This window comes from Misgurnus anguillicaudatus, chromosome 22 (assembly GCF_027580225.2).
Source record: "Misgurnus anguillicaudatus chromosome 22, ASM2758022v2, whole genome shotgun sequence".
Taxonomy (NCBI): Eukaryota; Metazoa; Chordata; class Actinopteri; order Cypriniformes; family Cobitidae; genus Misgurnus; species Misgurnus anguillicaudatus.
In genome coordinates, this window is record NC_073358.2 from 44,460,540 (window position 1) to 44,488,090 (window position 27,551).

Here is a 27,551-nt window from a genome sequence, read left to right on the forward strand (position 1 = left end):
AGCATCGTCTATTTTAGTTGCCTCAAAGTAGCAACGTGCCAACAGTCCTCCTGCACACCTTGTTTTTCGACTAGAATGCTCATGGGCGCAAATGCATTTGCTATACATGTGGCCTTTAAAAACGCGCGTTTTCTTCCGCGGCAATTTGTCCTACAGAGTCTCTTTAAACAACGTGGCGCTAAACGTGAAAATAATAATTGCGCCGGGTTCAAACTAGCAAAAGACACTTACGTTGCGCATTGCGCTGCATTGCATCAGGTAAATGATAGGGCCCTACGATTCATAACCATGTGGGAGCAACAAGTCCTACTAAGACAAATCTGTTGCCTGCATTTCAATAAGGCAAACAATATAAGGCTTGCCAAAAATGACAAGTATTTTGCTAGATAAGACCTTTAACCTCGTTTGGGATCGTTTAGAGCCTTTGAAGCTGCGTTTAAACTGCAGTTGGGGTCCAATAAGTTTACAGTTTTGAGAAACTGAGAAAAATCCTAAAATGTTTTCATCAAAAAAACTTCCTTTCGACTGAACAAAGAAAGACATCAACATTTTTACATTGCACTTTCCAACTCAGGCTTTTACCCATAACTCTTCTAGACTTCATGTATGCCACCTTTGAGAAAATGTCCCATACCTAATTAATTTTCACAAATAGCACTTCAGTCTCGCAAATGAAGCTATTCAGGGTTCAGACCATTTTTTTACAAATCTAATCTGGCAACAATATTTTTTCACAGCTTGTGATTTCACAATTACCTTGCACATAAACTCGAGTTTATGATCTCATTTGGGTTGCTAATATCCCTTTCCTCACTTCTTTTTGTTATCTCTTGGGGGAAAACTATTTTGCACACAAGCCAGTTATGATTCCATATTTACAATGTTTAATTTGAATGCCAAACGAAATGTGACGAGTCGGACCATATGTAGATTTAATCACGCTTCTACCTCAGGGGCCAATTTCCACTTCGCCTTCGCACAGGGATATTAATAAAGATGGCAGATGAGTAATCTCTCGCACAAAACAAACATCATTTTGTGTCTGCCCTTTTGTTTTTGTATGGTGTGTGACACTTTAATGTGTAATAAAAACAAATCAAAAGCACGCACATCAACTAAAAAATTATTGTTTTTACACACTGTGTGACGTTTCAAGCTTTAGTGTGCAGACTTAGATATTTTTCTTACTTTAATATGTAATAAAATGTAAATGAATTGAGGTTTATTGAACAAAAGACATAGAATAAGATTTCACATAAACAATGGTCATATCAGTAGCTCTCGTTGGATTGTTCCGCTGTAAATTCACATTTATCTGAAATCACGCCCAATCGGAAAGCTGCTGTCTCTCTCAATTTTCAAATACAGCTTCAACCTGAATGGATGCTCTTAATTGTGTTAGGGGCGGGGCCATGCTCTGTGGCTCCAGTGTGTCATCGAGCCACTCTTTTAGCCCTGCCTAAATAATCTTGTATTAAACCTGGGTTAAATCTGCACGGTGTACCCATTGAGCTCACACAATCCAGACAAACCACTTCGATAGCTCACATAAAATCTTATGTAGGAACAGAACACATCAAACACCACCGTATTTAGTTTTTTGTATGTCACGGTATGAAAAGAGGTGAAATAATGTTGCCCTTGAGCGAATGGAGTAAACTGAGATGTTTTTTTCCGGTCTAGCATTTGGATGTTTTCCCTCAGTCCATGCAGACCGCTGAGCTCTACTGAAAGATTTCCTCTCCGCTCACCTGCAGCCATCCTCGCATTAGCCAGCATCTGAGCTTTGAGGTCATTTGATTTGTGGTCCACTCTGGTGGAGCTAATGTTTTCTGGATGGCCTCATAAAAGGTGCATCGCTTGTGGCTCTGTTACCGTGGCTACCCACAGCCTCCGATATGTCACTCTTTCCGGCCTCAGCTTCTCAGAGTAGCCTGACAAAACAACCTTTGGAAATGTCAACATGTTACAGCTGTATGGTTCTAGACGACAAAGGCCAGGGGTGTCAAACACCATTCGTTTTAATCTTATTTGCTGTAAAGGAATGAATCTCCGCCTTATGCGGTCAAGTTCTCTGTTTTGCAGGAGACCTTTTCTGCAGCCGTAGGGTAAAACTGATTCAGAGTTGTCGAGTTCTGAGAAGTTAATATGATTTCAAAACGGGTGAAGACACTTCTCATTGTGTCAGACTGCCGTGGAGGGCAAGTTTCTCCTGTAGCCACTCTGCCTGCATATAAAAAAGTCCATATATTGCAATGGTTTGAAAGGATTGTAATATTTTGTGCAGAATGCTTAATTTAGTTCAATTCAATTTTATTTATATAGCACAATTGTTTCACAATTGTTTACTAACATACAACAAACATTGTACAATTGTTTACAACAAAAGTAGCAAAGTACAGCGGCTTACATTAAACCGTACAAGTGAGCGGAGTATTAATGTAACGTATAGAAGAAAGTTTTAAGTTAAAGAGCACCAATTTTCCGATTCACGATTTTACATATCCTTTGGTGTGTAAGTGTGTAATGGTATGTTAACGATATGCAAAAGGTTCATAACCCAAAGTAAACGATGACACGAGTTATTGTCTCCAGCGTCAATAATTCTTCTTGGACTACAACAAACACACGGATTGTAGGCAACAGTTTTCTTCCTGGGATGATGTAGAGAAGACTGACATTATCATAATTCCTAATTACACTGTGCATTGTGATTGAATCTTTCAAACATGGTAAGGAGCGTCACATTTCCGGCTGACGTCAGATGTATTCAGGCCAATCACAACGTACAGATTAGCTGGCCAACCAGGGACACAGAGCTTTTCAAATTATGAGTTTTGTACAAAATCCGTGCGTTTCAGGATGAGAGTGAAATCTGGAGCTACAAAAATGTACGGTATGTGGAAAATAATGTTTTTTTTTACAATAAACCACACAAACACATTGTATTATACCAAATACACAAAATAACATTGTTTTTAGCAATGAAATAGGTGCACTTTAAGCTATTGTCAGCTGACTCCTAAGGGGTTGAAAAAACTCACAGGAAAAAGTCCTAGGTAGAAAAAAACCCTTGAGGGAGAGCCAGACATAACTAATCCTATATAACATATTCTATTAAATACTATAGTATAACATTTTATTGGAATCAAATAACTAAATAATAAAATAAAAGTTAAAGGAAGCGGTTGGTTGTTTCTGGGCAGACTTAGGGTACTTTCACATATTTAGTTCGGTTCATTTCGTCCGGACCAAAGGCAAAAAAATACATTGTAGTTTTTTTTAGCAATTCTGGTTCCTTTTCACACCACACTGTTTGCTCTGGTCCGAACCAGTTGAAACGAACCAAAATGCAGTGAATTGATAACATACACATCAATTGTTGGCCACATGTGTCTTTGAATGTATTTCCTAAACTGCTTTTCGATTGGTCAAAATCAAATGGTGACAAAAATACATCAGACATTACAGCAATGTTTATGTAGTATGGAGAGGCAAATGTCTTTCTGATTGTATTCATGGTAATTAATAAATAGTTTGTTTACACCTTTAGGCAGACTATTCATTTTGAGAATGAAGCGCGGATGGGGCTTGAAAATTAATGCAGTCTTAAAGGGATAGTTTTGGCCAAAAATTATATTAAACCCATGATTTACTCGCCTCCAAGCTATGTGAGATGCATATTTCCATAATTTTTCAGACGAACACATTTACAGTTGTTTTAGATCTTTCAGTTGATCAAATGTAAAGTTGTGGGGTCCACTCCTTCAAGTCCAAAAAATGTGCATCCATCCTTCACAAAATAAATCCAAACGGACCCAGGATGATAAACAAAGGCTTTCTGAGGGTAATCCGCGTCGTTTTGTTGTAGAAATATCTATATTTAAAACTTTATAAACGAAAATAACTAGCTTCCGGTAACGCTGCCATCTTAGACTCCTATGTATTCAGGAGAGAGTATCAGCGTAGTGTACGCACTTTTCTTAGTGACGTATTACAAATTTGGAGGGCGGGGGCACAGAGCAGCAGCACAGAACCCTGCGTAAACTGCGTACGCTTGCATCTTGAATGTGGACGCGACCAAGATGGCGGCGTTACCAGAAGCTAGTTATTTTCGTTTATAAAGTTTTAAATGTGGATATTTCTACGTCAACACCGTGCGGATTACCCTCAGAAGGCCTTTGTTTATCATTGTGGAGCCATTTGGATTTATTTTGTGAAAGATGGATGCACATTTTTGGGACTTAAAGGAGTGGACCTCATAACTTTACATTTGATTAACTGACAGATCTAAAAAATGTTCTAAAATAACAAAAAATGTGTTTGTTTGAAAAATGATGGACATATGCATCTCGGATGACTTGGGGGCGAGTCAATCATAGGTTTAATGTCATTTTTGGCCGAACTCTCCCTTTAATGCACTGCAAATGGCGAACTTTGTCTGTAAGGTGCTAGTCTCAGCCTCAGACGTCACGCCCACAAACTGTTGGCTGAACGTCTGAAGTTTTTCGTACACTTTTCTGGAAACCCTGTGAAAATGTTAAAGTCGTCTTTGATTGGTTGGAAAAAAACGGATTTCCAGGAGACGAGAGTGTCGCGATTAGTTTCAGTCCCTGGAAAACAAAGCTATGACGTTCCATTGAGGAAGAGAATCAGTCGTGTTCACGTGGATAATAATGAGCAGTTATCATGATCAGCTAAACATTGGATTCTCAAAAATATGCATAGTTCGCGGCATCGACTCTCTAAAAGGCGTCCAAGAGTTTTCTTTAAGGTAGTTAGTGGAGTTTAAAAGTTTGGTTCTCCTGAATTGCTTGTATTTGTTAAAAAGTGGAGAGATATGCTTCAAACAGACGTTTAACAGGATCGTCTCATTGGTGTGGCTGTTGATGAAGTGCTCAACGTTGTCCTATGGTGAGTAATGTTGTTTATTTAGATACTATTTGGTTGCGGCTGGTTATTTCAATAACTGACTTGTTGCCAGCCGGCTCGTTATTGTGGGGAGTCTGAAACGTGACGCTAGATGAAACAAACTGTGATTGGTTGTTTGACATGTCGGTCAAACAGCTCGTGGGCGGGCTTTGTCCAGAAAAATCAGCGAAAAACACCAGACCTTCAGTATTGAAGGTCTGGCTACGCGAGACTAGTAAGGTGCCAACAGGCATTTTGTTGCTTGTGCATCACGATGATGTCTTAAAAGGGTTGTAATCTTTTGTGCTGCATTGTAAATCAAAATGCGTTTTGTTAAAAAAAAAGTTTTGAGAGTGACAACCGCATTTAAATGCGCAAGGGAATCGGTAGTAGTTAATTTAGTAGTTTAATGCAGTTGTCTCTATTGTAAATGGCCAAATTATGTGTTTACAAACTAAAAGGTGATGTGACAACCAAATATAGCAGCGCTGTGTACGGGGCCTTAGAAAACTAAAGAATTTAAATGAAATATCCTAAAGCAGGGGTCTCCAACCTTTTTATGAGCGAGTGCTACCACAATGGATAAAACAATCAGGAGGGCTACTTTTTTCAAAACTTTTTTGTTTTACTTGTTGATATGTTTTATCATTAAAAATTTTAATATACATGAAAGAAGCCAAGCTAAGTTAAAAAAATGTAATAATAAATATTAAAATTGAGGCTACTGCTTTGGCGGGCAACTCACAGACTAAAGCATCTCTTTACTCGTATCTATGAGAGCAAGCATGGGAAACATTGTATGGTTGTGCTAGTTTATAATAACAGGATTTCTCTATCAACATCCTCTTTGATTGTATGCATAGCATCCCACAGACATCTATGCCACTTCCTCCTTCAACAACAATAGAGATTTTGCCGTACCGCTTTTGTTTCTTCAGGAGACACTGCTTTTCTTTGAGGATCAATTCGAGGCAGGGGCCAAAAAATTTTTTTTAATGAAAATGTAAGGAAACGCGTAAATTTTGAAAAGTAGAAATGTTTGTGCAACCTTTTTTATTATGCTTGTATCTGTTCCCTGCACCATCTACAAAGAGAAATGACAGAGCAGCATCAATGCCAACAGGAAGTAGTTTGTTCACCATAATTGCTTCCTTACTTAGGCCTTCAAAAACACGGTGCAAGTGACTCACTATGCTGTTTTTGATTTCTTACAAGATGCAACCTTAGATTTTGCAGATCATAACATCATAACATACAGAGGTGAAAATATGATGTTGCGGTTTACGCTTCCCTCTGAGTTTTCACCGTAGGAGTCTTTCCTGTTAATTCTGTGATCCGCACTAGCAGCACTGCATAAATAACAACTTCTCTAATTGCCCATATCGCGAATAATCTTTCCCCCTCGTAGTGTAAGCACCAGATGGTTGTTTGAAGATTTGCCCTACCAGAGAGAAGGGAGATGAGACCTGTGGACCTCTGGTGTACACTGAAGCATATGGGTATTAAAAATATATGTTGTGGTGGAGGCAGCCTAGTGCTTAAAGATCTATGCTGGTAGCACAGAAGGTCACAGGTTTGTTCCTGGGTAGAGGTGACCCATAAACAACCCGGGGTTTCGCTGTGACGCCCTGTCAACGGTTTCTGCATAGGCACTTAACCCCAGGTGCCTTCAGAGGAGTCGACAGTACCAGCAATTAGTGTTGAATGCGTTATGTATCAAAAGAGAATTAACAAGCATCTGCTAGATGTAACCAAGAGTAGTTGTAAAATGTAATTCAGACTGTTGGGTAAGAGTGCTATATTTATTTGGGAAAGTTGACAAGCTTTAATCGTTTTTAAAAATTGTGGTTTTCTTTTTTTACTTACCTAAAGGATTATTAGGAACACTATACTAATACTGTGTTTGAGAGATGGACATGGTCAGAAACAATGCTCAGGTAGGCCGTGACATTTAAACGATGCCCAATTGGCACTAAGGGGCCTAAAGTGTGCCAAGAAAACATCCCCCACACCATTACACCACCAGCAGCGTGCACAGTGGTAACAAGACAAGATGGATCCATGTTCTCATTCTGTTTACGCCAAATTCTGACTCTACCATCTGAATGTCTCAACAGAAATCGAGACTCATCAGACCAGGCCACATTTTTCTAGTCTTCAACTGTCCAATTTTGGTGAGCTTGTGCAAATTGTAGCCTCTTTTTGTAGTGGAGATGAGTGGTACCCAGTGGGTTCTTCTGCTGTTGTAGCCCATCCGCCTCAATGTTGTGCGTATTGTGGCTTCACAAATGCTTTGCTGCATACTTCGGTTGTAACGAGTGGTTATTTCAGTCAAAGTTGCTCTTTTATCATCTTGAATCAGTCCGCCCATTCTCCTCTGACCTCTAGCATCAACAAGGCATTTTCACCCACAGGACTGCCGCATACTGGACGTTTTTCTCTTTTCACACCTATCTTTGTAAACCCTAGAAATGGTTGTACGTGAAAATCCCAATAACTGAGCAGATGATGAAATACTCAGACACTCAGACTTCTTTCCTATTCTGACATTCAGTTTGAAGTTCAGGAGATTGTCTTGACCAGGACCGCACCCCTAAATGCATTGAAATAACTGCCATGTGATTGGTTGATTAGATAATTGCATTAATGAGAAATTGAACAGGTGTTCCTGATAATCCTTTAGGTGAGTGTATGTATATATATATACATGGATGCATTTATTTATAATTTATATCTTATCATGTCTTGTCTCATCGTATCATCTCATATATCATATACTGTATATCATATTGGGTGGTCCCAATATGGGTCAAACATTTTTTTTAAATGTTCAACTCTCACCCCCTAAATGTGTTAGGATATTAATAAAAACACACTGTGCAAAATTTAGAATTGTTCCAGTGAATATTTCCGAAATCACTTTTTTTTGCAAAAACTGTACCATTTTAAAACGCACAACACACATAAAACTTGCTTCTTGGAGGTTAACTTTGTTCCAGTTATTTTAGTCTCATTTTCCTAAAATGTATAGTGATACTACAAATAGGATTGAAAAGTTGTATTAGCACTATTAAGCACTAACCATCTGAGGAACATACCAACTTATTTTTTAGTCAGAGGTGGAAAGCAAAACAAAATTTGCGAAATGGTTATTATTATTGTTATAAATTTTTTCTGAAAGCTAACATGAGCTTGTTTCCCTTCAATCTAAAATCTAATCGACATAACAATATGCAACTATCCCTAATGTGCTTCCAATATGGAATGAATTACACATGTACCTTGTGGCAGCATAAATCGAATGAGAAATACATGTAGTACATTTTCCTCAAGTTAAACAAGCCCTGATTGAAATTCAACACTTGGGAACGTAATAGCTTGCAAACTAAATCAAACACTATGCATTCAAACTGTGCAACCAATGTCAGAGAAATTGAAATGATCTGTCTGATGTTGAAAATGTTTTAACCTTTGATACTAAACATAACATTTCTTTTGCAAGCAATGCAGTTCCCCCTAATGTCAGTGGATTTCCTTGACACTGGTCAAAACAAATTTGTTAGATGCTAAATACTAAACACATTGATACGCATACACGTACACACATTAGTTCAAATTAACATATTCATAAAGCGACTCTGCTAATTGTGTTTGCATCCAATTGTAGGATTGGATTTCATTTAAATGTCTTCATACCTAATGTTGTAAAGATTTTTACTCTACCCAGGTTTACAGATTTATTCATAAGGATTAATTGATACACGGTCAGAAAAAATAAATAGAAATTTATCCCAAGCTGTCACTGGTGCAGTACCCCTTAAAATGTCCTAATATGTATCAGAGATATGTATACATTTGGTACCAAAATGATTTTTTTGACCATTTTTTCTGACAGTGTGTTAGTACCACAGCTCAACAGCAGAGAGCAGCAAATACCTACATTTACTTCCCAGCATGCCTTGTAAAGACACCCCAACATAATGAATGATGTTTTGAGTTTTAATTACCAAACTGCTCTTAAAGAGATTCATGCAATAAGTTTATAAGTAGAATTTGTATTATTATTCTATGTTATGCTGTTTAGGTCTCTTTAAACATGGTCTGATGAGATGGCTTCCCTTTAAAGAAATCTCAAAGCATAAAGCCCCACCCTCATACCAAGCTGTGAAATATGCTTGAAGACGAATGAGTGAGTGTGTTTGTTGGTAGGATTAATCTCTTCCTCGTCTTGAATCATCCCCTACGCATCACTGCTGGGAAATGCACTGACAGGCCCACACAATCACGTTGCAAGGAGGCAAACGGCTTCTCCCAATCTGCATTATAGTTACAGTATAAAAGATGCTTTATTATACAAAGCAGCATATGGTCCCATGGAAACAACCTGGGGTTGTGTGAGCCTACTTGACACATGTACACATATGTACTACTTATCTGTTTTATATTTTATATTGTGTATCAGATAGTGAGTAAGACACATATTGTCATTGCAAAAAAAAAGAAACTGTATTGTATATATATATATATATATGCTCGTGCAAATTAACTTTGCAGATTATCACCTTTAAACATTACAGTCTCTCTTTTCTGGGTAAACTGACCAATAATTTAATAGGGTGAAAGAACATCAACCAAAAAAGCAATCTGTACTGTCAGTAAAAAATGGTCAAAATATATACCCCACCTGTCACTGTGGCTGTACTCTTTAAAAAAATACAGCTTTGTACCTAAAGAGTTAATTTATACCAAAGACAGTTTATTAGTCAAAGATACATATTGGTACCAAATGTATTCATATCTGTTACTAATGATTCAGGGTTCCCACGGGTCCTTGAAATCCTTGAAAGTTTGTGAATTTGGGTAAAACAATTCAAGGCCCTAGAAAGTTGTCAGGTCATTGAAAGTGCTTGAATCTATTTCATGCAAGAAAATAATCCATATTATTTCCTGTGTAGTGTAGGATAATATCATAAAAATTCCAGACTTTTTAAGCACACGTGCTAAACCGTTCGCTTTAAATGCTTATACATTTTATACGGGTTACGTATGTAACTTCTGTTCCTGTTGAGAAGGGAACGAGACGCTGCGTCTCCCTTGCCATACTTCCTGCATCCATGTAACGCCGTCTTTGGCAATATTTTAGATAGCGATATACTTCCTGGCTCCTGTGTCACCCTGTCTTTTTAGTTAAGTCTCACCATTGGTTGAATTTGATATACACATTCAGACGCACTTACCCTTGGAGGCGTCCCACCGCGAGTTCACTCGAAAGGGAACTTTAACAATGTATCTTAAAAGGTAACACAATGTAACCTTGCTCTCACTTGAAATGTGTCCCCACATTTATTACTTGAATTTGAGGGTATTGGACCTGGAAAGTCCTTGAAAGGTCCTTGAATTTGAAGTTAAGTAAGGTGTGGGAACCCTGCTAATGGTACATTTTATTACACGACTCGTTGGAATGCTTGATTCCGATTGGCCAGGTCAAAACTAATAACACACGGTAACCCTCATGCTGCAAATCATTTTGACAGGAACGGTTTATTATTACATAAAAAATTAAATATGTCTTTTAATAACATATATGGCAATAAAATTATTAAACCAAATAGTGTGTTCGTGACATTTGAACGTCTTGTCTTATCTTAAAAAATAGTAATTGAAAATAAACAGGTTTTCCTCGCAAGAATGTCTGCATTCGTTAAAAACAAGCTAATAAAATATTTAAAATCAATATTTAATGTTCCTTACCTACTTGTTATGTAAATAGCCGTGTATTAAGCAAGAATAATGTACAGGTAGACGGTTCTTATCATACCCTTCAGTGTGATACAAGACCAACCTCTTCGCGTCGGGGCTTATTTCTGCGATAACAATTACACTACACACACGCCTATGCTGTCTATTTTTTAATTAAAGGCGGGGTGCACGATCTCTAAAAGCCAATGTTGACATTTGAAATTACGTCCCTACCCCAATAGAATCTGGACCTTCTTTTGATAGACCCGCCCCACACATACGCAACCCAGGCAACAATGTTGGTTAATGGACACGCCCCTTAGTGCTGATTGGCTACAAGTGGGTTTTGGTACTCGGCTTGACAACATTTTAAATCGTTGGTGTCCCCAGAGTACGTTTGTAAAGTTCTAGGTCAAAATACCATCTAGATAATTTATTAAAACATGTTAAAATTCCCACTTTGTAGGTGTGTGCAAAAATGTGCCATTTTGGGTGTGTCCTTTAAAATGCAAATGAGCTGATCTCTGTACTAAATGGCAGTGTCGTGGTTGGATAGTGCAGATTAAGGGGTGGTATTATCCCCTTCTGACATCACAAGTGGAGCCAAATTTCAATTACCTATTTTTTCACATGCTTGCAGAGAATGGTTACTGGGTTGATCTTTTTCACATTTTCAAAGTTGATAGAAGCACTGGGGACCCAATTATAACACTTAAACCAGGAAAAAGTCAGATTTTTATGATATGTCCCCTTTAAATGGTACTGCCCCAGTGACAGCTGGTTATATATTTTGACTATTTTATCTAACAGTGTGGGCAACTGTCAAGCATTTTTTAAAGTGTCTTTAGGCAAAATAAACAATGCAATGATTTTTAAGCAGAATATGTTATACAGATGCACACAGAAACACCGTTAGGAGATATTATGTTGCACAAAAATAAATGCATGTTTTTTCTGCAGGTCAGAAAACACGATTCCGTTTTATCCTGAAAATATCCGATCCATAGGATGCAAATGTTCTCCACCTTATTTCTCACCTCGACATCAGTGGAGAGGGGCAATCACTTGAGCTCTGTCTCAGACAGAATGGATGAGACCCCAGCGGGTGAGTGACTGGATGAGTTAGCTCAGCTCATATCAAGAGAAAACACTGTTTGCTGTCAGCATTCTTCCAGGGATGGATGTGTGTGTGTGTGTGTGTGTGTGTGTGTGTGTGTGTGTGTGTGTGTGTGTGTCAGCATGTCAAAGCTTTCCTTGCTGGTTACTGTGTGCAATTTTCCATCAGGCATTTTCTGTGTCAGTGTTGCCCTTGCCTGGCCTTATTTTATTTTTATACACATTGTTCGTCCATTTAATAAATGTGCGTTCAATGAACAGACACGCTGCATTGCAGTTTATGTTTAAAAAGTGATGGCGTTCTCAAGTGCATACGCAACGTTTGAAGGTTAGCGTTAATGAACAATGCACTCAAGTGTTGTTAATCTCCATAAATGGGTTAATGCTACATTAATGCCGTGCTTGTCGTTTATTGATCTTGAGGATATTAATGGTGAAACCATGTTAATTAAGAATTCCCACAAGCCGCCCCATCGGTACTCCAGAAGTGTTTCATACCGACAGGCGATTTGACTGGATGGCGTCCAGCAGATGGACATGGATTTAGAGAGGACAATTAAGAGGCTAGACCTCTAGGTTTGTACAGTCAAACACCATTAGCATTCAATAGCTTCATCATTACAGTATTTGAGATGGCAGTAGCATTCAGTCGTTTAAAGGTACGGTGTTTAATTTCTGTCACATTAGAATAGCATGCAGTGTGCAATGACAAGCATGGATTGTGCAGATCATGTAACTCTGTACCAAAGCTTTAACATTTTAAAGAGCACTTATTTCATTGCTAAAACAATGTTATTTTGTGTATTTGGTATAATACGATTTGTTTGCGTGGTTTATGGTTAAAAAACACATTATTTTCCACATACTGTACATTTTTGTAGCTCCAGATTTCACTATTTTCCTGAAACTCGCAGATTTGAAAAGCTCCGTGTCTCTGATTGGCCAGCTAATCTGTAAATTGTGACTGGCCTGAACACCTCTGATGTCAGCCGGAAATGTGACGCTCTTACCATGATTGAAAGATTCACACACAATGGATTGCTGACAGGAGTTAATTTACAGGCTGTGAGTCCAAGCGGGAGGAATTATGATAATGTCGGTCTTTACTACATCACCAATCCCAGGAAATAAACTATTGCCTACAATCCGTGTTTTTGTTGTAGTCCAAGAAAAGAGATTTACGTTGGAGACGATAACTCGCGTCTTCGTTTACCGGTGTATGTATACCCTTTGCATATATTTTATATAAATTAATTTTAATGCCAAAATCATTAAGATATCAAGTAAAGTTAATGTCCCATGAAGATATTTTGTAAAATTTTGATGGTAAATATATACAAAATGTATTTATTATTATTAAAATGTGTTGCAAAGGCATTCATATGGACAACTTGGTGATTTTCCTCAATATTTAGATTTTTTGCACCCACAGATTCCATATTTTCAAAAAGTTTGTTATATTGTCCTAGCCCATACATCAATGGAAAGCTTATATATTCATGATTTTAGATGATATATAAGAAAAATACCATTATGACTGGTTTTGTGGTCCAGGGCCACATACAGTACTGTGCAAAAGTCTTAGGCCACTATCACCAGCTTTATTGTTTTAGCAATGTTTTAATGTCCATTCATGTTTATTTTTCGCTCGAGTTGAATATTTTCAACTTGGGCGAAGACGTGTTTGAGGCGACTAGTGCGTGTTTTTGCGGCAAATGCCGCCCTTATCGCGTAATTCGCATTGCCCCAAACGAGGACGCGTCTGATCGCGTCTTTGCATTGACTTTGTATGTAATCTACTCGCGCAAATCCTTGACCTCCCGTCTGGTGTGAACCCGCAGTAATGCTACGTACACACCAAACGCGGGGCATCACGTTACTCGCTCTAGATTACTTGCGGGATTTAACTTCGTGTCATGCGAATTTTTCCCTCGAGTTGAATATTTTCAACTTAGGCGAAGACGCGTTTAAGGCGAATATATACACACACACACACACACACACACACACACACACACACACACACACACACACACACACACACATACACACACACACACACACACACACACACACACACACACACACACACACACATATATACACACATTATTACTACGCTCGCTTGTACGGTTTATTCTTAGCCGCTGTATTCTGCTTCTTATACTCTCTATCGATTTAATATATAATATATGGTATATAGTTTCGTTGCAAAACGAGATAAATCCATTTTTTTACATTTTTGTCAAAACATGTTTATTATTATGTTATCGTGATCTTATTTTATTTTATGGTGCTACTTAGCTGTATTTTTTAAGTTATGAAGGTTTACATCAAAACAAACCAACTGCAGGTGAATAGGCTTTATGCCCAGCTGCACTACTTCCTGAACTTCAGCCAGCTCCTTGTTTCCTGTCTGCCATTATTGGACAAACTGATTAATCCTGGATTAATCAGTTTGTTTGTGACTACTGAGGTTAGGCACACCTGGATGAATCAGTTTGTCCAATAATGGCAGACAGGAAACAAGGAGCTGGCTGAAGTTCAGGAAGTAGTGCAGCTGGGCATAAAGCCTATTGATATTAATCGGAATGCACAACCAAAAAACTAGATTTCTGAACAATCTCGTTATCTCGTTTTGCAACAAAACTCTTTATTTATATAATTTATTATAGGTCAGTATAAGTATACAAATGAAACTAAGGAAAGCGTTGTATTTCTGTAACTTTTTGCCACCTTGCTCGATCGCTCAGTGTGACACTTAGCACCCTGGGCCAGCATTCACATCACAGATTGCTGCCTAGTGGTGTGTAAATCCATATAGCTCAGTAAGGGCAGGTGTTGACACAAGTCATCCTGAAACATTGAGCCTCGGGTAGCAAAAATCCCCTTGTTGATGTTTGTGTCTTTAACATGAGGCAACAGCATTTGTGATATACATTTGATGTATTGTAGAAAAGAAATAAGATCAATATAGTATAAGGAACTGCTTTTCCACAATCTTACTTTTTTATATAAATAATGGATTGTTTTGTCATGATTTAGGTTGGTTTTTACCCCTCCTTTTTAAGGTGTTTTTCTTTTTTGACTGTATGGTGATTGAATTTAGATGGTTGGATTTACAACCAGATTCAGCGTGGTTACGAAACGACTGACCCGCCTCTCTTCTGAAAGGGATTGTAATGATATGCCGATGCATTCTGGGTAATAGCAAGAGAGCCCTGTTGTTCAATCTCAACCCTTGAGATTGAAAATCAAATTCCTGTCTGAAACCTTAAACAAATTGATTCCTTAACCTGGCTCAGTTGTGAGATATGTTGGATTGAATAATAAAATATCAGTATTGCAGTATGACATTCGGAAGGGAAAAACATCTGCTAGGCTTTGCTGTTTTGCTTTGAAGTTACAATTTTTCGTAGTGGCAAAACACAGGTTTATGTGCCGCAAATGTGCCACACATATCAAAATAATCGCAATGCATGAAACAGTTTCACACAGTCTTAAAGTCACTTTTCTATAGAAAATCATTAAACATAATGTAAAGAACATTTACTGTTTTTAAAGCAATCTGACATACTTACTTACTAATATGTAAACATGTTTTCTTTTTTAAAGATGAACAATAAGTGGAAAAATATCTGTGTAAATTGTCAGTTACAGAAGGTTACTGTATATTTAATCGTGAGCTAATAATATTTTATCGGCTGCCTTATACGTCCTTGGGTAAGGAGTCTATTTTATCTTCAGCACATATCTGGTCCTTTGTCTTTAACAGCTGTGCCATTAAAATTGTAAGTTGATTCGGTGGATAAACATTAAAATAATCTAATAGATTTGCATTAAATGAGGGATGCAAGTGCACGTTATTGGTTGAAAACTGACAATATTTGCAATTATTTTATTTTGCAATATGAGAAATACTGGATGACTTCACCAGATTGAAAAAGCTTTGTTTGAGAGGAATTTACTTCTGCTTTGCGTTTCTTTTTTGATCAGAAGCCCCAATGACTAGGGGTGTAAATCGGACAGTTCATTGCGTGACGATACAGTACCGTATTATCTCTGCCACCTTTGCCAATACATCTAACGTTTATTCGATTGAATTACAATTTGATGCAATTCATTTATTGATAATTTAGCCTAATATTAGGGGCCATTCACATGTCTTGCCGAAAAACGTTTTGAAACGCTAGGCCCGTAGGTTTTTGGCACATTGTTTTGTACGTTGTGATTGGCTTAAATACCTCTGACGTCAGATGGAAATATATCCTTACCATGTGTCGGACGATAATTGCTCTTTAAAAAAGGCACAATCTCTGTCGCAGTTGGGGCATTTACAAACAAACTAAACTAAAAAAATATATTTATTAAAAACTTAATTAATTTTAATTAAAGAAAGATAAAAAATGAAGGAAAAATGTCACAACATCAAGCTTATGATGGCAACAGTCAAAGTCTGGTGCTGACCAAGGTGTTCTGTCAATCTGTTAGCATTCACAACGTCTTTTGTCTCTTTCGCTGTGTTTTTGCTGCTACTATTGCTTTGTTGCTGTATTGCATTCACTTGCTGAGACAAGCACGCAAAAATAAATGAAAATGCGCGCATAGGCGGAAATGCGTAGATGGACGTTAAGTCAAGGAATGAGGATGCGGAAAGTGTCAAAATAAAGCTACCTCATTAAAAAAAAAAATTGTGTGGCATCAATGCATCGTATTGTTAGAAATGTAAACAATGTCACACCAATACCAATGACCTCCATAGTATTTTCTTCCTACTATGGAAGTCAATGGGGTTTCTTATCGGTTTGGTTACAAACATTCTTTAAAATATCTTCCTGTGTGTTCATCAGAACAAAGACATTTATAACAGCAAACCTGTATCAACAATCATTTTTGGGTGAACTATCCCTTTAATCAGATTGAACAAATTATATATAGGGCATTTTAAAGTGCACATATTGTCTGATTTACGTTTTTACTTTTTTTGGTGTGTGTATTAGTTAACAATATGCAAAAGCTATAAACCCCAAAGTAAACGATGATGCGAGTTATCGTCTCCAACGTAAATCTCTTTTCTTGGACTACAACAAACACACAGATAGGCAACAGTTTACTTCCTGGGATTGGTGATGTAGACAAGACGACATTATCATAATTCCTCATGCTTCGGACTCACAGTCTGTAAGTTAACTCCTGTTAGCATTGCATTGTGACCGAATCTTTCAAACATGGTAAGGAGCGTCAATCAGGGACATAGAGCTTTTCAAATCCGTCCGTATCAGGAAGAAAGTGAAATCTGGAGCTACAAAAATGTACGGTATGTGGAAAATAATGTATTTTTTAACCATAAACCACGCAAACACATACCAAATACACAAAAAACATTTTTTTAGCAATGAAATAGGTGCTCTTTAAACAAATCGGCCCAACTTCTGAAGTTCTGGTTCTTTACCAGAAGTAGAGAAAACTTTGTAGAATAATCCAGGTTTTGTGTTTCTGGTCTGTGCTAGAGAACATTACTTTCAGAGTGCTGAGGCTTCTCTTTTACGTCTCCCTGAATACCTGGCCCAGTTTTATCCACACATTACAGACAAATTAAAGCTAACTCACACGTAGCACACAAACACAGGGAAAATGCCACATAATAAATTATCGTCTCAATTAAAAGTGACATTGGAGTTATTTTAAGCCTCACAGTAAACTTTAACCGGTTAATGAGATGATAAAATAAGTTTGGCTACAGAATTAGTTTTTGGAAAGATCCCGCTCCAGTAACACATTAGAAGCACACAGCTGTCAGGACACATATGGCTCCAACAGTGGCAGTCTCATTCAGGCAGATCTGCCACCGTGGATTTGGTGGTGTCAGGATGACACGAGTATCCCGTGGAGAAAAGTGATGATTTCTGATGGCCCTCTCGATGTGGTTGGCTCGGATGCGTGAAATCGGGCTTGGCACGCGCGCACCAAGTCTCGCAATATCATATCACAGATGTCCTGATGTTGTGGTGTCAAACTTTAATGCATACGCGTGATATGAGACTTTGGACGGTAGCTTTAAAATGTCAGTTTGATTCACTTGAATGCCTTCAAGATGCAATTAAACAAACTTATTGGATAGCATCTGTGACTTGATGTCGTCACAGAAGATAACTTGGATTTTGAAAAAAAATCACATTTACCGTAATGTACTTACAATCGGACTCTATGCACTGTACAGAACATTGTTTTGCATTACGGCAGTGGTTCTTAAACCATGTGCCCCCACTTGTATAGGGTGTCGCCCTATGTGCCTCCCCAAAGTTCATGACATTGAACTTAAACTTAGAATTTGAATGAAACAAGACATATTACCAGTGGCGGCGTTTCACGAAAACCTAGGGTATGGCAAAAATTCTTCGTACAGTACAAGAAGGCCATTCAAATAACGAATCTATGAAACCACATTATATCCATATGTGTACATACTCCACCAACCTGTGTAAAATCATACTATGATTGCACGGATGTACACTTACTGACAACAATACGGAATGAATACAAATGAAAAACAAAAATAGAAATCATGGTTGTTTAAAATGCTTTTCAAATGTTGTCAAGTGCAACTCCAGCAACAGATAAACTAAAACAAGATAATATCAAAACATACTGTAACATCCCTTCACAAATCTTGTCATGACAGCCGCCAATAAACACTTATAAAAACACAATAAAGACTTTTAATGATGTGATAGAGCACACGTAGTTATACCAGCCAGCAAACCAACTAAGACTAAAACACTCAATAAAACTCTTAGTAAAACAGGGCTAAATCCAAAAACAAGACTTACCTTTTGTCGTCGTGCAGTTTTTATTCCACAAGTCGCCATATTCAAAAACGCGCGCAAATAATTAATACAATTCACTTCGACTGCGCTACAATTTCCCAGTGTAAGAGAACATGTTTATTTATCCACAGAGAACAAATCATTTTACTTCTGGAATAATGTATGCAATATGCATTGCGCGAGTGTGGGGGAGAACCGTGAGTCTGTTTAAATGTTAAAAACAAAAAAAGGAGTTTACTTGCGAAAATAAAGATTATAACAACAGCGGTCATCATGAAACCTCCTGCACAATTCAAGCTGCGCTGCAAGAACGACAGGTTGATGACCAGTGGCGGCTGGTGACTTCTTTTTCTGAGGGCGCACGATGCGAAGTTCGTCACAACATGTATGTAGCCCGTCATGTGTGTGGTACGTAATTTCAAAATATGTGTTCTGCGCTTTGAGGGATCGTGTGTGCATCACGTGTCATGCCAAAATAAGTGCCTGCTGCAGACGCGTCAAAGGGTTTATAATAAAAGAGACGATCATGTTTGCCAGATACTCGCATAATCTCATGCCTAATCAGAGTTTAATGTTAAGGGAGTGCCTTTTGGAACATGAGCGTCTCTTTTATCATAAACGGTTTTGACGCTAGTGCAGCAGGCACTTATTTTGACAAAACACATGATGCACACATGATCTCTCCACACCCATGACACATATTTTGGAAAAGGGAACCACACACATGATACTCCGAACACTTATTTTGAATTCGGGCCCCTCGGATGAGAAGTCATGAGCCGCCACTGTTGATGACATCAAAGTACCGCGAGGATGAGGCGAGAAATCATCGGAAGAGTTTGCTTTCAGACCGCTCTCGCGGCACGGTGATGTCATCCACATGTCGGTTCCTGTATTATAGCATGAAGTCGAGCACACGCGTAAATTATCCATATTAGTGATGTACCAATGTTCAGATATGTTCTACTGAAAATATTTAACATTATTTTTAATGAGCTTCATTATAGCCCTTTGATTTCTGGTGTTTTGTCTGAATGCTAGGGTATGGCAACTGCCATACCCTGCCATACGCAAACGCCGCCCCTGCATATTACATAATAAAAAATAGTGCTGTTAGTTGGTAGCATTTTTCTTCTGAGGTCTATTTAGACAAAATGTATGACAAATGAAAGTATTTTATAAAATGTCATAAAACTGGGCCCCCCGGCACCATCTTGCGAACCCGCCACCCAGTTTGAGAACTACTGCATTGCAATATTTTGACACAAGGTCCCCTTTAGCAGTAAGACACTTAGTAGAAAGCTGTATGATCACTTTAAAGCATAGGTCTTCAACGGGGGTCCTTCAAATATAGTTTAAATTCATATTTTTCTTTTTAAACAATGAAATTTTAGGCTACAGAAAATGCATGAATAGGCTAAAAATAAAATTGAAAATTGATTTAAATGAAGTTCCCACATTAAAAGCTATTCAGTAAATTAGAAATGTTATGTAGTACAGTATGTTAACTCTTTCACCGCCAAAAAAGTTTTTAAAAAGTTGCCAGCCAGCGCCAGAGTTTTTTTTTATGATTTTCACAAAAGTTTAATGCCTTCCAGAAAATGTTCTTCTTCAAATATATAAACATACAATATACCAAATGAAAGAACAGACCCTCTGCTTTCAAACAAAAAAAAAACGTTTCATCCTACCTTCAGAAGTTCTTTTGTAATCAGCTTTTGAATATGGGTAGGTTTCTGCAAAAACACCACATTTTGAGCAAAAGGCATAGAGAAAATTCCATTTTTGTGACAGACTTTTTATAGAGATCCCATTCAGAGCGATCTTTAAAACAGACACGGACATGCAGCAGCTTGCCATAGGGCAATACTTTAAAAAGTTGTGGAAGGGATAATAGCGGTATTGCGGAAAGACGGAAATACTCGTCATTGGCGGGGAAGCGTTTTCTCTTGATTGACGAAATATCTCGTCAATGGCGGGGAAAGAGTTAACAGTATGTGACTATGTATAACAAAAATTATTATTTTAATATGTTTGAATGTAACCCTCATAAACAAATCCAGTCGTAAATATTTACACACTTATATTTAATCAAATTTCTGTGGCATTTTGTAAAAACAGACATTTCAAAATGCATAAAAACTTCATAAAATTCTACTATTTGAAATAATATTTATTTTTAATGTCCTTCTAATGTTTATATATACAAAAATTCACAAAATGTATCACTAAAGTAGTGATGTGAGCAGTTGGCCATGTCCAGTAAAATTAGTGGCTTTCAATGGCCCTCTGCTGGTCAAAGTTATTTTTTTCTTAAACTGTAATTCCTTTAGGTTTATCTCTAACCAGCAAATGGTGAAATTGGTCAAACACGCGTAAAATTGTTGACCTCCGAGCAAGGGCGTAGGTTTGATTCTGGCATTGGTGGGGACATAAATAAAATGGTCGCATTGCAAAAACTGTTTATCACCGTTTACTTGAAATAAACAACAGACATCTTGCTTGCCACCCCCGGTGCCATCCCAAATTTAATGTACTATAATAAACAATTCGTTATGTCCTAGAGCCTAATAAACAGTAACTGTTAAAGTCTTTGTCAAAAAAAAAAAGAAAATCACAACATATATGAATTCATATTTACTGTATAACAATGAAGAATATGCAATTAATATTTAATTCTTAATTTAATTTTGCCAAAAAAATCCCAGTGTTGAAGTTGGTATGTATATCATGCTGTTTCCTGAACAACGTTTATTAACGTTTCTGTAGTTCACATTAAATCATCTTTTCATTAACAGACAGTTAATCAGTGTGAAAAAATAGTTTTAAGTTTAAATGTAACCTTACATTATGTCTACATCTGTGCAAGTAATGACCACAGTGCAGTAATGTAAAGTATTCAGCAATCATGACATGAATTCATGTTTTTACCATGTTGAGGTTATTTTCTTTCATGGATTAAGGACCCCCTAAATAACCTTGCCACCCCATTAATATAAGGTTGACAAAAGTTTGCAACTCCTCAGGTTAACATGGGATTGTCGTGTATTGGTGAAAACACTGTCCTTGTGCATGAAACAGTTACAGTGGGTATAATAATACTTTCTTCCTCACTTACCTGTAGCCCGAATAATTTATATCCGAGTGAAACGGCATCTGAAATAAAATGTAGGGCTGGACTTGTTGCTAATTACTAATCACTGCGATGTACCCGGCCGGAAGTAAAGAGAGATCGTTTTAAGGATGGGAAGAGATTTGCATTTTTGATGAAAGATTAAGAGGGCATATTCATTTTTTTTAAAAAAGAATGAAGCTCACAGATAAGTCATTTGTAAAAAATAACACAATGTTCCAAATCAAGTTACAGTTTCATTTCAATTTCATTTTGAGTTTAAGGTGTCCTTGTCCTGAATAATGTTAAAGACCTCTGCTGTAATGAGAATCTGACTGAAAAAGTTAGATCATTTAACATGCTTAAGCTATTTCTCTGAATAATTACCAATGTAATGGCATCGAAGAAACCACGTAAGTGATTTAAAATATGAGCTGAACATTTTTGCTTTTAAATCCTGTGGAATGTAATTTTTTTGTTCTGGCAGTTGACTGCATCACACCATATGCTTCTTTAGAGCCTGTCTTGTTGAACACATATCAGTTTAAAACATACCTTGAAAATAGAGAGAGAGAGAGAGAGAGAGAGAGAACATTGCAAATATTTCATATAAATGTTAGCAAATGAAAGGTCAGGGAAAAAAACTGTTTGCTGAAGCAAGCAAAACAGATGAAAGTTAATTTGTAACCAAATTGATTTCATCACGGTAGCACTGACAAAAGCTTTCAGATTCATGATGTGTAAGCATTGAACATTTTTATGTCAGTGTTTCTCTTGGAATAAAGAATGAACTCTATATGAGTACATTACATAAAACATCATGTTATTAGGAAGTAATGCTGAGAAAAGGGCGGGCTGGTGTAAGAATAAAGTGATAATAGAGTAATATGATGGGTAAGAAAATAAGACCGAACTAATGATCTCACCTCAAATGTGTATGTGTCCTCATCTAAGGTTTTTTTCTTGTCTGATCCTTTCCTTGTATTTCTGTTTCCTTCGGTCTTCGTGTGCTGGTGTGGAGCAGTTTCTTATTTTTGCAAAAAAATTTTCTGTTTACAACTTAATTTAATGTTAATTACAATCAGTTAATGGTTATCACAGTGCATCTCTGTACCTATGGTTGGGTAAAATATGGACAGAAAATGCTTTTAACACTTGGTTGGATGAAATATTGACATTTTCAAGGTTAACTTAGACCAAGGGTAGAGCTGGGCAGTAGGGCTGTCACTTTTGAGAAAAATCAAATTCGAACGGTTTTTGAATATCGTGCAATGTATCAAAATATATTCGAATATCTAGGCACCCCCCCAACCCCCGCATCCAAAACCCACCGTAATGGATGTTCAATAACAATAAACTGGAATGTCTGGATTACCTTTTTACTTAAAGCCGCTCTATGCATTTACTGCGTTTTTGTCAAACAGTGACCCCTAGAGTCGCTGGAGAATACTTGCAACTGTAGTAATTTCCCACTCTAGTACTCCGAAGATAATGACCAGGTAATGTTTCACAATTTCATACAAATATTAGGCTACTGCATAGTCTACTAAACTACAGATGATGGTAATAGGATAATAAGAAGTTTATTGCTAGCTTATAACGTTTTTACATGATTGCAGCTAAATCACAAGTAAACATTACAAAATGCCATGACAAAGTTAATTGTGTACGTTGCATTATTTCATAACATTGTTGGTTATAATGTCACTATACATGATTATTGCTATTTATCATAATAGTTTGCAAATTGTGCATGTTTACACTATTTACAACCTCTAGGCTTATTTATGTCCTGATAATTATGTGAGATATTGACAACTGTTGTCATGATAATCGCATGACATACTACAAGCAAGTGCAACAACATACAACATAGACCACAAACAAGTTAACAAATAAGAGATTTACTTACTAGTCCATCAACAAGATCGCCAGATCACCATCCCATCCAGTGCTGTCATTTAGCTCACGCCAACGAGTAAAAACCTGACAGAGTGGGACCTTTGTCCGGTTCCTAACGAGGTCAGATTCTCTTTTCCTTTTCCTACTCTCTTCCGAACGCGCTTTCTTAACTTTTAAATCGTTTAGCATCACGTCTCAAATTCGCGCGTGCAGTTGTTATAGGCTTGATCGACTTCATGCAGTGCTGCAAGAACCTACAGCCGGATGACGTCAAAGTGCCGTCTCGGATCATTCTCGCGGTACTTAGACGTCATTCGGCGGTCGGTTCTTGCAGCGCCACACGAAGTCGAACAAGCCAAACGTGTGTGACGTTGTTGCCGTAAAGCAAGTCATGATTCTCGCGAGATTTGTTAGGGGCGGTTCTCTCAAGCTTGCATTGCTGGTTTTGCTAGCGGCGTCCTCCCCGAGCTTCAACAGGAGGATGATTCGCGCTTCAATGACTTTGTTTACCACTGAAATAACTTTGAAGCTGTTATATTAAGGTAAAATAACTGCATAGTGTGTCTTTAATGTTTCAAACAGCAGGTTATCAACTAATGAATAAAAAACGTATATATGAAAAAAACGATTCAGAACAGTTACAAACAATAACGTGACAACTTAAACAGCAGCAGGAGTATAGGAGCCCAAACGGAATTTGCGGACGCAGATTTCGGCAGAAAACTCAGCGGAATTCTGCAGATGTAATGCCCGTGTCATTGGCTTGCCAGACCTTTTGTACTAGATTGAGGGCGCACTCACACTATCCAAACCAAACCGCGCTCGGGCGTGTTTGACCCCCAAAGCCTGGTTCGTTTGACTAGTGTGAATGCTCTGTTCCGCGCCCGGGCGCGGATTGGTTAATCCCGCCGCGGCCGGGTTGCAGAGGTGGGCCGGAGCGCGGTTCACTTGGGCTCAGGCGCGGAAGGCTGTGGTGTGAGCGCAATCGCGCCTGAGCGCGATTCAAAAGGTGAAGACGTCAGTTGCGCGACCACTCACCTTCATCTGCCTCCGTAAAAACCTTTTGATGCGCGCAGCGGGGTTACGTGAATGTTCGCGCTGCGCACGTGACAGATCAACTAAGCAATATGATGACATGTGAGAGGGCTGTCTGTAATCGCGCACCAAAAGACTCCGAATAAAAAAACACAGACCTATCATTACGGTGGGTTCCAGTGTTCAGTGAGAGCTTTACTTCCTGCTTTTTTCAAAACAATCGCATCTTAATGACGAAAGCGCGCCTGGACTCGGATCGATAAAAGTACAGTGTGAGTGCATGCACATGGGGGAGTAGGGAGGGGTGACATTCGCGCTGGGGCATGGTTTGGTTTGGTTTGGATAATGTGAGTGCGCCCTGAGGTCAGAGTGCATCTGGCAAGACCATGACAGTACTATGTTCTGTGTGGGGACATGTGGAGTCATATTGTGTGTGTGGCTTCCACGTGTTCCCAGCGTCTTGTCGCTGTCATGATCTTGCCAGACCTTGGTGTATGATTCAGGTCTGATTTCAGTTATGTTCACCTGTTCCCCAATGGTGTGGTGTCTTTATAATGCCCTCTCGTTCTCTGTCGTGTGCTCGTTCGTTTGTCTAGATTCAGTGTGTGTTTTTCCCATCTTCCGGATCACCTGAATCATTCTCAGAGTCTCTTGTTATTTTGTATCCCGTGTGTGTCTCTCAGTTCCGTGTTTTATCACCTGTGTTCATTTCCTGTTTTACCCCCTTGTGGGTTTTGTGTTTATTATTTAAATAAATCCTCAGTTATTTCTTCATCTTATCTGCGTTTGGGTTCTCCCTTATTTGTGTCGTGACAGAACGAACGAGCCCAACAGAACCCAGCAGATATGTTAACCGGTAGTCGCCTGGCGATACGGGGAAGGGGTTCCCGTCCCGCATACGAGTCGGGTTACGAGTGTTATGACCCGCTTGTATGCGGACCCGAAGTCAACGCCAGGCGGAGACCAGCCGGTCCTGTCGGATCCCGCCCGACACCGCCCAACCTGAGGGGCATGTTCACCGGGGCGATCAAGCTGGGGAGATCGGTTCTCGTCTCCCCGGCGCCGGAGACTACTCCGGTCCCCGTCCTGCACTCCCTGCCTCCAGACAGAGGAAGAAGAGGACTAAGGGGGCGTCGGAGCAGCTGCTGCAACCGGCGCAGCCACGGACACGTCAGCCGCCTGCGCAGTCACGGACACGTCAGCCGCCTGCGTAGCCACGGACACGTCAGCCGCCTGCGCAGTCACGGACACGTTACCCCTCAGCGTCTCGGCCGCTTTCCATCCAGCATGTGCAGCTGTATATTTTCAAACAGGAGGAAACCCTGTTCTTTGTCATCATATGCTTTTTTAATAAAGATGATTTTCACAGCCCACATAAGGCTTGGACTTGCATGTGAATGTTTATTCCACTTCATCGAAAATATTGAGATATTTATCGCATATCGACATTCGTCCACAAATTACTGAGATATGAATTTTTGTCCAATATCGACCAGTCCCAACCAACAGATGGGTTTGTCCATATTTTACCCAACCATGGGTTGAAACAACTCAACATTTGCTTTCTGACATTTCATTTTATTTTGTTTAGTGCTTTTCACAATAAAATGAATGCAAGATTAAGTCTCATTCATTCAGTATGAGGTTGTGTGCTTGTGAATATGTCTGAGTTCAGTTTAAGGGCTGTCCATCGCAGAGCTCAGTGGAGCTTGTCTGTTTCTGACAAATACTCTCGCCCCAGTCTCCACACCTCCAGAGAGAAAGAAAGAGAGAAAGAGCTGGTAATAAAAATAGCAAGGAGAGCGTAACAGTATTAGAGGTGAAAATGATGAATCCAGACAGGAATAATATTAAAGAGTTTAAAGCAAAGATGAAATGAGGCTTCCAGAGGTCAAGGGAACCCATGGCTGGGTAAAATATGGACAAAACCAACCGCTGGGTTTAAATTAACTTATGCTGGGTTATTTCAACCTATGACTGGGTCAGATATGGACATATTCATTTCATTAAAATCAGCAGTTGGGTTTGTCCTTATTTTACCCAACTATGGGTTGAAACAACCAAGTTTTTTTGGAGTGTAATGTGCGAACACACACAAAAATATGCTGTGTTATTTTGAACCCGGAAATGGGTTAAAACAACCCAGCGTTTTGGGTTGCAACAACCCAGCATAGGTTAAGTAAGTGGTTCTCAAACTAGGGGCCCTGAGATGGTGCCAGGGAGCCTCCGGTTTTATGACATTTTATAAAATACATTTATCATATATTCTGTGTAATTAAATTTCAGAAAAATAAGGCTACTATCCAACAACACTACATTGTATAATTCAATATGTTTATTGGAATATTTTAAGTCATACATTCTCTTTGGGAAGGGGGGTATGTAGGGATGCCCTGTTCACAAGGGCACCAAAAAAGTTTGAGAACTACTGGGTTAAGTTACAACCCAACCGGTTGGGTTCATCCCCTTTTGTTAAAAAACCCCCCAGCATATTTGTTCTCTTGAATATTAAAGTTTGTCAGCACCGCAATAGCATACAAATTTACATTTAAAGGAATAGTTCACCCAAAAATGAAAATGATGACATTAATGACTCACCCTCATGTCGTTTCAAACCCGTAAGACCTTCGTTCATCTTTGGAAACACAGTTTAAGGGCGTTTTCACATCTGTAATTCGGTTCATTTGGTCCGGACCAAAAGCAAAAAATGATAAATTGTAACTTTTTTAGCAGATTTGGTTCCATTTCACACCACACTGATTGCTCTGATTCGCACCAATTGAAACGAACCAAAATTCTGTCATGTGATAAGATCAACATCACTCATTAGCAAAATGTATTTGAACGTATTTCCTAAACGGCTTCACGATTGGTCAGAATCAACGTGCGGCAAATTCCAACGAAAAAGA

General features: G+C 38.5%; 1 protein-coding gene across 1 annotated transcript in view; it reads left to right on the plus strand.

Moving 5' to 3' along the window:
* Positions 1-27,551, plus strand: part of galnt9 (polypeptide N-acetylgalactosaminyltransferase 9) — a 184,756-nt gene that overhangs the window by 4,562 nt on the left and 152,643 nt on the right. The window contains exon 3 of the mRNA XM_055198580.2: positions 11,611-11,755. Within this exon, the coding sequence (XP_055054555.1) occupies positions 11,659-11,755 (97 nt within the window). The 5' untranslated portion in view covers positions 11,611-11,658. The remainder of the gene's footprint in view (positions 1-11,610; positions 11,756-27,551) is intronic.